This window comes from Castor canadensis, chromosome 7 (assembly GCF_047511655.1).
Source record: "Castor canadensis chromosome 7, mCasCan1.hap1v2, whole genome shotgun sequence".
Lineage (NCBI taxonomy): Eukaryota > Metazoa > Chordata > Mammalia > Rodentia > Castoridae > Castor > Castor canadensis.
This window is the reverse complement of record NC_133392.1, coordinates 87099951-87115415: the sequence shown is the minus strand read 5'-3', so window position 1 is coordinate 87115415 and position 15465 is coordinate 87099951. Positions and strand designations below refer to the sequence as shown.

The following is a 15465-nucleotide window of genomic DNA, read 5'->3' as shown; positions in this document are numbered from 1 at the left end:
CTACTTTGGAATAATATTTGTTTTGAAACTGAACACACTGTGTGGCCAAGTAAAACTGTTATCCTCAGGCCAACTGTACCTTGTAGGTTCCCGAAATTCATGTTTCTTGTCCTTAAAGAGATTATAAACTTTTTGGCAGAGACCACATTCTCTCTTACAGCATCTTCTGTTCTCACGGTGCATTTTACTTTATCAGGTGCTTTTTATTCTTTTACCATTTGTATTTATAGAATATTGATAGAAAATGTTTAGAAATATTTACAGAAAAAAAATTTTTAATGACATGTTCATTTCCAGCATTTTGCCTCATATGTCAAGTTTATCTTCTGTGGCATTCTGGAACTAAGTTGGCTGTAGTCTTTTCTGTACTTTCAGATAGAAAATTCATAGGTCTTACAGGGCTTGATTGTATGTTCCAATAGTCCCAGCTGCTTGGGTAGTGCGGCATGAGGATCAGCTGAGCCCAGAAATTGCCAACCTGCCAGCATAGAGAGACCATGTCTCAAAAAGGGGCAGGGGTGCTGGAGTACATATCATAGTACAGCATGTGTGAGTCCCTGGGTTCGATCCCCAGTACCACATAGGTAAATTCATGGATCTTTTGAGAATTGTAATATAATTCGAGAAATGGTCTCAATCTGGAAAAGCTCATGTTATATTCCTAGAAAGCTTCAGTGTCCTATAGTCTCAAGAGGCAACATGGAGCTTTTTGATTTATTTTGTTTTATAATTCTATGTAAGAGGTCATTTGGATTTTGCCACTTAAGTAAAAAAGTTGAAATTGCTTATAAAATTCAGCCCCCTCATTTTACAAAGTAAGAAATTATAGTTTTGGGTTAGACAACTAGCCTAGGGTATATAATACAGGATTCTTAATGACTACTACTATTTCTGTCTTCTTTTTATTCTATCAGATTATACTTTTTATATTTATCATAAAATGTGGTCTTTCTTAATCTTTATTATAAACACTATAACTTTGCATTTTCTCATTTTTCCCTGGATTCCCTCAGTGTTCTTGTTATTAAAAGAAAAAAAAAAACTTCCCATAAAAGATTGAAATAATCTGAGATACTGTTTTCTTAACTTGTAATGAAGGTATAATTAACTTTCATTTGCTGCTTCCAACTTGTACTACTATTAAATAACATGTCATATCTTCCTCTGGGAGTAGGAACTACTTATAATTGTCTTTTTTTATTCTTTCATTTCTTGACCATTAGGCACTCTGATACTCATAAAGGATGACTTTGGTTCTTCCTTCACTCTTAACATTTGCCATTACTTTGAAGGATTTAAAACATACCTATTTTTAAAGATCATTTTTATTAATTGTTTTTAGCAGAACTGGGATTTTAACTTAAGGCTTTGCAATGCCTTATCTCCAGCTTAAAACATACCTATTTAATATCATTTTTAACATATTTAACATATCATTACTTCAGACCTCTTTGAACGCCTCAGCTCTAGTATGTTTTTACTCTTGTGTCAATTTAGTAATGAATTTTGCTATATCTCTTAAATCTGTTTTTTGCATCTCAAAATTATTTTTTTTTAATTTTGTATGTATATGGGCTACAGTATAATAATTTAATACATGTGCGCAGTGTGTAATGATCAAATCAGGGTAATCAGCATTTCCATCTCCTCAAACATTTATTATTACTTTGTGTCAGGAATCATCAAACTCCTCTTTTCTAGTTCTTCGTAAAATGTATAATAAATTGTTGAAATCTTAAATTCAGTATATCAAATTTTTATCAAATCTCTAGTTCCCCTAAATGAGATAACTCATAAAACGCCTAAAATAATACCTGTAGATAATAGTTTTGCAATAAAGGATAGCTCTTGTTATTATTGTTACTCTTCTGTTCTTTGATTTCCTTTTTGAGGGAGATGGGTAGTACTGAGTTGAAATGGGGTCTCTAACTTTTTGCCCAACTGGCCTTGAATTTTGATCCTTCTAAACTCTGCCTCCCAAATAGCTGGGATTATCGGTGTGAGCTACTTCACACCTCTTTTATTTCTTTATTATCACAAAGATATTTGTTCAAATATTTCCTTGATTCTTCAGGTATTTTTCATGCCATCAGCCTCTTCCAAACTTCATTTTTTTCCTCTTTATCCTAAAAGTGATGTTGCTCTGAACTGTTCCCTTATAGATGCCCCCCAGCATCCTTCAGTCTTGTCATTTTACCATATGTACTGTGTAAATCCCTACATCAGTCCTGCTGTTTTTCTCTGCAATTTTGACAAGCTGACTGTTGGTGAAATTAATCATACTTATTACCGCAAATTTTTAGGGTCCAGCCTTAGTGGAGTTTATAAAACTTATCATACATTTCAGGTCTTTATTTTCTTGCCGGCACCTTTTCTTTCACCTTTCTCTTCAAGTCTTTATCGTACCTCAGACTCCTTTACTTTTGTGCTTATTTTTGTTTGTTTGTGGTACTGGGGATCAAACCCAGGGTCTCCCACATGCTAGGTAAGCATTCTATCTCTGAGTACCCTCAGCCACCTTTATTTCTGTTTCATAGATAAGATTAAGACCATTAGACCTTAGATTCCTTCTCCTACCTACTAAATTTTCTGTGTCTTCTTGGTTTCAGAGAAAAAAAAGTCTCTCTTTCCTGGTAATCTATGATCAAGTTGTATTTTAGTAACAACAGAAAGTTTGCTGTTTGCCTCTGTTTTGCAGCAGTAGAGACTCATTCTCACAGACTTTTTCAGTTTGGTGTGCTCAGTGTCCCAGTAATTTTTTCATAGTATGTCCCCCCAAAAGAAACAACCAAGGGTTCTACTTATTATTATTAAGAAGTAGTGCTGGGATTCATACCTGTAATCCCAGCATCCTGGAGTCTAAAGCAGTAGAACCAAGAGTTCAGAGTCAGCCCGGGCTATATTAGTATGGTTCATGCCTGTAATCTAAGCCAACCAGGAGAGTTAGTGAGAGGTGTAAGTCGGAGGATCTTGGTCCAAAGTCAGCCTGGGTAGAAAATGCCAGACCCTATCTGAAAACTAAAGTGAAAAAGGGCTGGAGTCCTGACTCAAGTGGTAGAACATTTGCCTGGCAGGTGAAAGGCCTTAAATTCAAACTCTAGTACCACCAAAGACAAAACAAAAAAAGCAAAGTAGTTACCAACTGGTAATTTATGCCCTGGAAATTCAGTACTTTTAGAAAAAAAAAAAAAAGCACAAATACTAAGAAAATAAAATATTTTTATTTCATCCTTATATAACCACAGTTACTAAATGGGTTATCTACTTGTTGTATATGATGTAACTTCCCAAAGATTGGAACAAGTGGACCCTCTGTGAATTTGCTTTTTGTAATTGTTGAAAAACAGCTTTAGCAAAGATGTTATCAGAAGGAATGCAGTGCATTCTAATAATGAAACTGCAAACCACCTCGAGCTACTAGTTCCCATAGTGTCCAATAGATGTCACTATGCTTCCTTTGAAAAGTGAAAGTATTCCCTGGTGCCCTAGAGGTCCACAGGTTTGGAAACACCACCCTGCTGCATTTGTGCAAGGTCCATTAGGCTAGATAAGTATTGTTTTCATATTTCTTTTTTTTAAATACAATACGTTTTTTAAGGTGTTCTTCTTCCTCCACTTGTCTCCTTTTTTATTTGTATTCAGGCTTTAGAGTGATAAGCCACTTGGATTTATTTGTTACATAGACTTGTCTCTTTGATTCTAGATTCAAATTCATAATAAAGCAAAATGAAACACAAGCCAGGGATAGTCAGCCAATACTGCCAGTTGGTACTTATTTCCCTAACTGGCAGTGAGTCTGTGTTAGTTTTCTGTCAATGAGACAAAATACCTGAAAGATAACAACTTAAAGGAAGAAAAGTTTATTTGGCTCACAGTTTCAGAGGTTTCAGTCAGTGGTCGCTTGGCCCCATTGCTTACAAATGTGTGGCAAGGTGATAAATCATGAGAGCAGCATGTGGAAGAAGACAGCTGCTTACCCCTGTGGCAGCCAGAAAGCAGAGAGAGGAAGAGGCCAGGGTCCCATTATAACCTTCAGAACCATCTGCAGTGACCTCCTTTCCTCCAACTAGGCCCCACCTCCTATGTTTGCACCACTTCCCAATAGGACCCCCAGTGTGGGAAGCAAGCCTTCAACACATGAGCCTTGGAGGACACTTAAGATCCAAACCGTAACAGAGTCCTTCTGGCACATTCTGTTTTGACTCATGTTTTTTTCATGTTGAATTTTTTGTGTTCTTATTTGTGTCAGTTAGTTTTACAATTTAAAGTCAAATTTTTATTATGTATACTAGGAACTTAACATAATAAGATGTATAAGTTTATAAATTGAAAGTTGCTATATAAAGAAGTAATTTATTACTATGTAGAACCTAAAGGGAAATAAATTTCTCTTTTTGTGGTTCCATATAATCCTGAAAAATAAAACAGTGGAAGAGTCTGGTACTTTTAAAGTGTATTTAGATTATAACATCCATGTAGAGTTCAGTTTACTGTTTGACCTCAACTTATAAACCATGTTCTACAGGTGCATTTAGTAATGGGTTGTTAAAACCTTGAATGTTTCCCCATGTAGGCATTATCTTTAATGACCACAGAGTATTCTCTCATGTATGGTATAAATACTTGTCCCTGAGATTTTACTAATTTCTTTTCTTTCTTTCTCTCTCCCCTCTCTTCCCCTCCCCTCCTCCTCCTTCCCTCCTCTCCCTGCCCCTCCCCCCATATCTTTCTCTGTATTGGTGTTGTAGTAAATTAACATTGTACAAAGCATAGTGCGAGCTTCCTCCTTTTCTCCCTACCTATGCAGATTGCTGCACTTGCAAGTCTTGTTACCCAGTGGCAGTCTTTTGAAGATTAAATGACCTAATCTTAAAGTGCTTAGCGCAGTGTGCGGCACATTCTAAGTGCAGAATAAATGTCATTTACAGATCTTTCTGTGGCTCTAAAGTAGGACTAGGAAATAAGTTCTAACATACAGGTTCTTTGAGGCAAGTGGTGGCACATGGAGGAGGGAAATTGAAATATTAGAGCTGCCTGTAATCCTACCTACTTGGGACGCTGAAATCAGAAGGATTGTAGTTCAAGGCCAGTCTGGGCAAATAGTTTGTGAGACCCCCATTTCCACAATAACCAGAATGGACTGGAGGTATGGTTCAAACGGTAGAGTGCCTGCTTCGCAAGCCTAAAGCCCTGAGTTCAAAAAGCCCTGTTCCACAAAAAAAAAGTAGGAGAGGAGTTTCTGTGGTCTTTCATATATCTTGATTGTCCTCAGTATGTGTTCTTAAAGTATACTTCAGAAATAACCTTAGCCCAGAGACTGTCTAAATACAGTGTTTCTTTGAGTTAAAAATGTGTGTGTTAAAGTAATGTACAATTGAGAGAATCAGAATATTTTATTTAAAATAGTGTGATCTTTGTGTGTTACTTTCATTGTATTTATATTTCATATTTTTTGTGAAACTTTATTCAAGTGTACGTCCAATGATGTCTTTTCTGTTTTATTTTTTGTTTTTAATTATCCTAGTCACGTGAACTGGAAATTTCAGTTTATTGGCGTGATTGGCGATCTCTATGTGCTGTAAAGTTTCTGAGGTTAGAAGATTTTTTAGACAACCAACGGCATGGCATGTGTCTCTATTTGGAACCACAGGGTACTTTATTTGCAGAGGTAATAAATGTATTTTATTAAATATGCATAGCTACAATTGAAATTATGTATGTAGGCCACATGATGTAGAAGTGGAAGGAATGTTAGGCTGAAAGACAGATGACTTGAATTCTTGACTGAAATCTGCCATTGAATAGGTGTGTGACCTTGAGAAAAATCATTTATCCTCTCTAGGTCTGTTTTCTCATCTGGAAAATAAGGAGGTTGTACTAAATTATAGCTGAGATTCTCTTAAGCTTTGAATCTTACGAGTTTAGTGAATTTTGTGAAATATAAATCCAATGTTATTTTATGTCAACTTGAATTTTCTTCACTACAGGTTACCTTTTTTAATCCAGTTATCGAAAGAAGACCAAAACTCCAAAGACAAAAGAAAATTTTTTCAAAACAACAAGGTATTTACTAAGAATAAAATGCAAACTTTTTAGTGTTTTACTAAATATTTAAAATGTAATTATTATTCTAAAAGTAATATCCATCTGTGGTTTCCTATTTTAGATGTTCATTTATTTCCAATGTTTTATTAAGGGAGTGTGTCCTTATATGGAGTACAATGTACCATCACTCAGTTTCAACAGTAACAAATTCATGGCCAATTTGTTTTTATCTTATCCTGTCCATTCACTGCTTTCTCAGATTATTTGAAGCAAATCCAGACATCCTTGATTCATCTATAGATACTATAACTTGTACCTCTAAAAGATAAAGATTCTTTTTAAAACTTTAACCACATTTCACCATGAGGTGTAAGTGAAAAACCATAATAGTTCCATATCTATTTATTTTTAAAACTGTTTATACTGTTTGCCCTAGCCTTTAATAGCAAATAGTTAAGAGCTAGTATTTTTTAGTGACAAGTTTTGTTTGTTCTTCATAAATTACAAACTGATGAATATGAATTTTTAAATTACAACTTTTGGTAGTAATATATAAAGAAATTACTTCTTCTGTTTTCTTTATTCACAATATCTACAGGCAAAACATTTCTCAGAGCTCCTCAAATGAATATTAATATTGCCACTTGGGGCAGGCTAGTGAGACGAGCGATTCCTACAGTAAATCATTCTGGCACCTTCAGCCCTCAAGCTTCTGTGCCTGCTACAGTGTCAGTGGTTGATGTACGCATCCCTGAGCTGGCACCAGCAGCTAGGTATGTATCTAAGAGGTTTAAGTATATCTCACATAAAGTAGTTTCCGTGACGTTCTTACATAATGATCCCAGTGGTTATACTGAGAGTCTCAGTGTTTTCCAAGTAGTATTTTGAAATATGTGATGCATTAATTTTTTTAAATTAGTTTATTTTTTATTTTAAAGATATTTACAGTAAATACTTTTGATTGCTGTTTTGATAACTTACTTTATCTCTATAAGTGATTCTACGGTAACCAAATTGGACTTTGATCTTGAGCCTGAGCCTCCTCCAGCCCCACCACGAGCCGCTTCCCTTGGAGAAGTAGACGAATCTTCTGAAGTAAGAGCGTTGGATACACCTGGACAGGCAAGGCAGTCTAAACCTTGTATAATTCCTTTTTACCAAATGAGTTAGCAGTAAAGATACCATAAGTCAATAAAGTGTACCGTTCAATTTAAATTGCCTCTATGAACTGTGTATTTATATTCCTTGTGAATGAACTATTCTCAACTAAACTAGACAAATTCTCAGAAAATAACCAAGTTCTTAGTGTTGACACGCCATTGTCTTTAGCCTCTGGATGCTCACAGGCCAAAAGGAATGAAATAGGCTGCTTTGGCCAGAAGGAGCATAGGAACTTGTCCGATACTGTTGTCACGTTGCCTGAAGCACTATATCTTGTACTTGGTTAACAGTATGCATTGAAGATGTTAATATTGTATTATTTTTCACATTTTTTAGATAAGTGTTAAAGTAAAATTAATGGCCATAATAATAAGTAGTTAGTATCTGAAATTTTTTGATATTTATATTGACTTTTAGAATTTTTTTCAACTTTATGATTACCATGTAAGTTGTTTTCTGACTTTTTGTGTGGTTTAATGATCATTTAATATTTTACAGGATTCAGAAACTGTTTTTGATATTGAAAATGACCGAAATGATATACTTCCAAAATCCCAATCTGAATATGAGCTTGATATTCCTGAGACAGGTCTAGGATATAGTGGTATTCGAGAACTCGAGGATAGAAGGTAAACAGTACATGCAGTGTTTTGGTATCACATATTTGGTACCATACATTATTGACTCATTTTTAATTGAAATTACTGTCTTTAGATCTCAGCAGAGGTTTCAGTTTAATCTGCAAGACTTCAGATGTTGTGCTGTCTTGGGAAGAGGACATTTTGGAAAGGTAATCTTCCAGAATTTTTTGAAATACCTACAAAATTAGTAGGTCAAATGGGAAATAATTATTTTAATCTCATTTCAGGTGCTTTTGGCTGAATATAAACACACAAATGAGATGTTTGCTATAAAAGCTTTAAAAAAAGGAGACATTGTAGCTCGAGACGAAGTAGACAGGTTAGTTTTTAAAAACACAATTATTATGCATATGTCAAAACAGCAAGAGTTTCTTAATTTCATAGTAATTGAAGAAATTAAGTAAGTAAATGTATCTTGCCCTAAAGTAGATACTAGTTAAATTCTGTTTTTCTCTCTTCCCACTTCCTTTTTTCCTTTATGACAACTGGTGAGTGGACACCAAGGAAAGACAATGGGATCTGTAAACTAATTCCATAAAACTTTCATAAATGGAGATGCTAAAGTGTTTATGTTGAACTGTTACTCATTTGTGGTTCAGTAAGGCTAATCCAAATTTATTTTACGGAAATAATAAAATGTCATTTGCAGATAAGCTGCAGTTAACCGAAGGGTTAACGTTCTGCTTTTTGAAATGCACCTTTGTTTTTTTTAAATCACTTTTTTAACTGTAGGACCTTACCTTACAAAGAGTTTTAATTAATGCAAATAAAATGGAAGTTATTGTAAAAAATGACATTTTATCACTCAGGATTTCACTTGACATTGTATAGTATTTTTCTTATACTACTAGAACGCTTCTTGGATATTAATGGAAAGCAACCTTGTGTAATGAAAAGAGCCCTAAACTATGAGTTAGAGGACTGACTTTCCTAATCTTGATTGTGACAGAGCATCTTACTGAGTTAAATTGCTACTTTCAATATCTTTTCCACCATATGAGTAGTTCTTAGAATAAGTACAGGTGTGGTATAGTGGTGTACTCCTGAAATTCCCACACTCAGGAAGAAGAGGCAGTAGGATATCAAATTTAAGACCAGCCTGAGCTTCCTAGTAAACCCTGTCTCAAAAAAAGGGTGGCCTTTTTTTTTTTTTTTTTTTTTGCGGTACTGGAGTTTGAACTCAGGGCCTACAACTTGAGTCACTCTGCCAGTCCTTTTTTGTGAAGGGTTTTTATCAAGATAGGGACTCTCAACTGTTTTGCCATGACTTAGCTTCAAACTGCAGTCTTCCTGATCTCTGCTTCCTGAGTAGCAAGGATTACAGGCATGAGCCACCAGCTGTTTTTTAAATTATTTCTTTTTCATGCTTTCCTCTAGCTATGCTAGAAATTTAAAATTACTCCTTTTTCCTGCTTCCTTATATTCCCCTAAGAGGGGGTTTCATTTCTTACTCTTGAAACTTTGAGGCTGGCCTAAATTTGCAGTCCCCTTGCCTTGTCCTCCTGAGTGTTGGGATTGCCAGCAGGTCCTCAGCAGTGTTAATTTTTGTTGTTATTTTGTTTTGTATTGTTTTGTTCTTTTGGTTTTTAGTATATATTTCTAGAATATTTGTTCCAAAATTTAGATTGATCTAGTGAAACAGGTATTTTAGAATCCATTCTGACATCTTGCTCAAAGAATTTTAGGACATTATTTTGCAGCAAATTTAAATGGTGACAAAAAATCAAAACTATTAACTCTTTTCTAAAACAAATTTGATGGGTTTATTTGTAATAACAATTCATAGTAACATTTAGAGATTTTTCCAATTTAAAAAAATTGTGTAGATATAAGCTTAAAGCTTAAAAAAATCACAATGTGGATATATGAGTATATCTAAAATTTAAAATGGTCTGGGGGCTGGCGGACTGGCTCAAATGGTGGAACACCTGCTTAGCAAGCATGAGGCCCTGAGTTCAAGCCCCAGTGCCACCAAAAAAAAGCCATACTGGGTATGGTGACCATGCCTATATTACCAGGCCAAGGCAGAAGAATCATGAGTTAAAGGCTAGCCTGGCCTGCATAGTTAGACCCTGTGTAAAAGAAAAAATAAATAGGCTGCTCACAGTGGTTCATACCTGTAATCCCAATACTTGGGAGGCAGAGATGAAGAGGATCATGGTTCAAGGCCAGCCTAAGCAAAACTTAGCAAGCCCCCATCTCAACCAATAAGCTGCATATGGTGGTGTGCACCTCTGATCCATAGGTAGGAAAATCATGGTCTGAGACCAGCCCTGGGCAAAAGTGCAAGACACTTCCTGAAAATAACTAAAGCAGTAAGGGCTGGAACGTAGCTCAGGTGGCAAAGCACTTGCCTGGCAGACATTCACCAGTACTGCATTGGAGGAGGGGGGGAACATAAAATACCTTGAGTGAATCAGTGATAGGAGTTATCTAGAATGTGACACTGTGTATCATAGTAGCTGCATTTATTTTCAGTATTTAAAATAAAACAAGTGTTTTAGCTCATGATCCAGAAAAACATTACATTAATATAACATTAGAAATGCTATGTTTATGTATGATTCTTAAATATTGTCCAAATCTGGTTTAATTTTTCAAGTCATTTGCAGTGTAATCTCTATACTGAAATAAATACTATTTATCTGTTGGTTTTTTTAATTAACTCTTAAAAGACCCAACAGGAAAGACTAATATTGCTTCCCTATAACATCAGGATTTTAGTTTGTGTTTGGAATGCTACAGCACTGTTTGGAACAACCACCACCAAAAACAGTATCTAAGCATTTAAAAACATTAAACATAACTTTTTAAAAACAAACATACTTTAGTAACAGTTAGGTTATATGTATGCTTCTAATATGAAATAGGCATTGTTTCTGTTTCTATCAGAAACAGTACTATAATTCCAGCTACTTGGGGAGGTGAAGAGGAAAGGATAGTAGTTTGAGGCCAGCCTGGGCAAAAAGTTAGCAAGACTCCATCTCAACCAGTAAGCCAGATGAGATGGTGCACTTCTATGATCCCAGCTATGTGGAAGGCTGTAAGTAGGAGGATCAAAGTCTAAGGCCTGCCCTGGGCAAAACTCAAGACCCTATCTGAAAAATAAAGCAAAAAAAGAGGTGGGGGATATAGCTTAGGTGGTTACCTAAACACACCTGCCTAGCAAGTGTGAGGCCCTGAGTTCAAACCCCAGTCAGTACTGCCCCACCTCCCAAAAAATTTATGTCAGTGTCTGGTTCCACGCCTCACAGATAGAAACAGAAACAGTGCCTATTTCATATTAGAAGCATACATATAACCTAATTGTTACTAAAGTATGTCTATTAATCTTTATTTTGACCAGGTACTAAAAAAAAGCAAGCTAATGTAGGTTTTTCTTGAACAATATTTGATCTGGTTTTCTTCTTTTTTGAGTTTTAAGCAAAATTAATTTACCAAGTATTTTCAGAGGAAGAAAGAATTGTTTTCTTAATGTCTTTCTTTTAATATTTCACAGTCATTAAGTTTGAGCACTTTTTTTTTTTAGTAACTTTTCTTTTTTTTTTTTTCATTTTTCTTTTATTATTCATATGTGCATACAAGGCTTGGTTCATTTCTCCCCACTGCCCCCACCCCCTCCCTTACCACCCACTCCGCCCCCTCCCTCTCCCCCCACTCAATACCCAGCAGAAACTATTTTGCCCTTATTTCTAATTTTGTTGTAGAGAGAGTATAAGCAATAATAGGAAGGAACAAGGGTTTTTGCTGGTTGAGATAAGGATAGCTATACAGGGCATTGACTCACATTGATTTCCTGTGCGTGGGTGTTACCTTCTAGGTTAATTCTCTTTGATCTAACCTTTTCTCTAGTTCCTGGTCCCCTTTTCCTATTGGCCTTAGTTGCTTTAAGGTATCTGCTTTAGTTTCTCTGCGTTAAAGGCAACAAATGCTAGCTAGTTTTTTAGGTGTCTTACCTATCCTCACCCCTCCCTTGTGTGCTCTCACTTTTATCATGTGCTCATAGTCCAATCCCATTGTTGTGTTTGCCCTTGATCTAATGTCCACATATGAGGGCAAACATACGATTTTTGGTCTTTTGAGCCAGGCTAACCTCACTCAGAATGATGTTCTCCAATCCATCCATTTACCAGCAAATGATAACATTTTGTTCTTCTTCATGGCTGCATAAAATTCCATTGTGTATAGATACCACATTTTCTTAATCCATTCGTCAGTGCTGGGGCATCTTGGCTGTTTCCATAACTTGGCTATTGTGAATAGTGCCGCAATAAACATGGATGTGCAGGTGCCTCTGAAGTAACAGTCTTTTGGGTATATCCCCAAGAGTGGTATTGCTGGATCAAATGGTAGATCGATGTCCAGCTTTTTAAGTAGCCTCCAAATTTTTTTCCAGAGTAGTTGTACTAGTCTACATTCCCACCAACAGTGTAAGAGGGCTCCTTTTTCCCCACATCTTCGCCAACACCTGTTGTTGGTGGTGTTGCTGATGATGGCTATTCTAACAGGGGTGAGGTGGAATCTTAGCGTGGTTTTAATTTGCATTTCCTTTATTGCTAGAGATGGTGAGCATTTTTTCATGTGTTTTCTGGCCATTTGAATTTCTTCTGTTGAGAAAGTTCTGTTTAGTTCACGTGCCCATTTCTTTATTGGTTCATTAGTTTTGGGAGAATTTAGTTTTTTAAGTTCCCTGTATATTCTGGTTATCAGTCCTTTGTCTGATGTATAATTGGCAAATATTTTCTCCCACTCTGTGGGTGCTCTCTTCAGTTTAGAGACCATTTCTTTTGATGAACAGAAGCTTTTTAGTTTTATGAGGTCCCATTTATCTATGCTATCTCTTAGTTGCTGTGCTGCTGGGGTTTCATTGAGAAAGTTCTTACCTATACCTACTAACTCCAGAGTATTTCCTACTCTTTCTTGTATCAACTTAAGAGTTTGGGGTCTGATACTAAGATCCTTGATCCATTTTGAGTTAATCTTGGTATAGGGTGATATACATGGATCTAGTTTCAGTTTTTTGCAGACTGCTAACCAGTTTTCCCAGCAGTTTTTGTTGAAGAGGCTGCTATTTCTCCATCGTATATTTTTAGCTCCTTTGTCAAAGATAAGTTGCTTATAGTTGTGTGGCTTCATATCTGGATCCTCTATTCTGTTCCACTGGTCTTCATGTCTGTTTTTGTGCCAGTACCATGCTGTTTTTATTGTTACTGCTTTGTAATATAGTTTGAAGTCAGGTATTGTGATACCTCCTGCATTGTTCCTTTGACTGAGTATTGCCTTGGCTATTCGTGGCCTCTTGTGTTTCCATATAAATTTCACAGTAGATTTTTCAATCTCTTTAATGAATGTCATTGGAATTTTGATGGGAATTGCATTAAACATGTAGATTACTTTGGGGAGTATCGACATTTTTACTATGTTGATTCTACCAATCCATGAGCATGGGAGATCTCTCCACTTTCTATAGTCTTCCTCAGTCTCTTTCTTCAGAAGTGTATAGTTTTCCTTGTAGAGGTCTTTCACATCTTTTGTTAGGTTTACACCTAGGTATTTGATTTTGTTTGAGGCTATTGTAAATGGAATTGTTTTCATACATTCTTTTTCCGTTTGCTCATTGTTAGTGTATAGAAATGCTAATGATTTTTCTATGTTGATTTTATATCCTGCTACCTTGCTATAGTTATTGATGATGTCTAGAAGCTTCTGAGTAGAGTTTTTTGGGTCTTTAAGGTATAGGATCATGTCGTCTGCAAATAGGGATATTTTGACAGTTTCTTTACCTATTTGTATTCCTTTTATTGCTTCTTCTTGCCTAATTGCTCTGGCTAGGAATTCCAGTACTATGTTGAATAGGAGTGGAGATAGTGGGCATCCTTGTCTGGTTCCTGATTTTAGAGGGAATGGTTTTAATTTTTCTCCGTTAAGTATAATGCTGGCTGTAGGTTTGTCATATATAGCTTTTATAATGTTGAGGAACTTTCCTTCTATTCCTAGTTTTCTTAGAGCTTTTATCATGAAATGATGTTGGATCTTATCAAAGGCTTTTTCTGCATCTATTGAGATGATCAAGTGGTTTTTGTCTTTGCTTCTGTTAATGTGGTTTTTTACGTTTATTGATTTTCGTATGTTGAACCACCCCTGCATCCCTGGGATGAAGCCTACTTGGTCGTGGTGAATAATCTTTTTGATGTGTTGCTGAATTCGGTTTGCCATTATTTTGTTGAGGATTTTTGCATCAATGTTCATTAAGGAGATTGACCTATAGTTCTCCTTTTTGGAGGTGTCTTTGCCTGGTTTTGGGATAAGTGTAATACTGGCTTCATAAAATGTGTTTGGCAGTTTTCCTTCCCTTTCTATTTCGTGGAACAGTTTAAGGAGGGTTTGGTATCAGTTCTTCTTTAAAGGTCTGATAGAATTCAGCAGAGAATCCATCAGGTCCTGGACTTTTCTTTTTGGGGAGACTCTTGATTGCTGCTTCAATTTCATTTTGTGTTATAGGTCTATTCAGGTGACTAATTTCCTCTTGGTTCAGTTTTGGATGATCATATGTATCTAGAAATCTGTCCATTTCTTTTAGATTTTCAAATTTATTTGAATATAGGTTCTCAAAGTAGTCTCTGATGATTTCTTGGACTTCCATGGTGTTTGTTGTTATCTCCCCTTTTGCATTCCTAATTCTACTAATTAGGGTTTTTTCTCTCCTCATTTTAGTCAGGTTTGCCAGGGGTCTATCGATCTTGTTTATTTTTTCAAAGAACCAACTTTTTGTTTCATTAATTCTTTGTATGGTTTTTTTGGTTTCTATTTCGTTGATTTCAGCTCTTATTTTTATTATTTCTCTCCTTCTATTTGTTTTGGGATTGGCTTGTTCTTGTTTTTCTAGGAGTTTGAGATGTATCATTAGGTCATTGATTTGGGATCTTTCAATCTTTTTAATATATGCACTCATGGCTATAAACTTTCCTCTCAAGACTGCCTTAGCTGTGTCCCATAGGTTCTGGTAGGTTGTGTTTTCATTTTCATTGACTTCCAGGAACTTTTTAATTTCCTCTTTTATTGCATCGATGATCCATTCTTCATTAAGTAATGAGTTATTTAGTTTCCAGCTGTTTGCATGTTTTTTGTCTTTACTTTTGTTGTTGAGTTCTACTTTTACTGCATTGTGGTCAGATAGTATGCACGGTATTATTTCTGTTTTCTTATATTTGCTGAGGCTTGCTTTGTGCCCTAGGATATGATCTATTTTGGAGAAGGTTCCATGGGCTGCTGAGAAGAATGTATATTGTGTAGAGGTTGGATGAAATGTTCTGTAGACATCTACTAGGTCCACTTGATCTATTGCATATTTTAGATCTTGGATTTCTTTATTGAGTTTTTGTTTGGATGACCTATCTATTGATGATAATGGAGTGTTAAAGTCTCCCACAACCACTGTGTTGGCGTATATATATGCTTTTAGGTCTTTCAGGGTATGTTTGATGAAACTGGGTGCGTAGTAACTTTTCTTAGTTCTTACAAGGGTTGCTATAGATTTTTCTGATTTATATCATTTTCAGAGAACTCCCTTGAAGCATGTTGTGGAATTCTCCATATAGCCTATTTATTTTCCAGTCAT

At 35.8% G+C, this 15465-nt stretch overlaps 1 protein-coding gene across 6 annotated transcripts in view; it reads left to right on the top strand.

Annotated features, from left to right (window-relative positions):
• Positions 1–15465, top strand: part of Pkn2 (protein kinase N2) — a 116921-nt gene that overhangs the window by 82338 nt on the left and 19118 nt on the right. For 5 of the 6 annotated variants that reach the window (XM_074079502.1, XM_074079501.1, XM_074079496.1 and 2 more), the window contains 7 exons: positions 5525–5668; positions 5988–6063; positions 6644–6818; positions 7041–7167; positions 7705–7835; positions 7921–7996; positions 8075–8166. In XM_074079502.1, the coding sequence (XP_073935603.1) occupies positions 5525–5668; positions 5988–6063; positions 6644–6818; positions 7041–7167; positions 7705–7835; positions 7921–7996; positions 8075–8166 (821 nt within the window). The remainder of the gene's footprint in view (positions 1–5524; positions 5669–5987; positions 6064–6643; positions 6819–7040; positions 7168–7704; positions 7836–7920; positions 7997–8074; positions 8167–15465) is intronic. The other variant, XM_074079500.1, reaches the window with a different exon arrangement.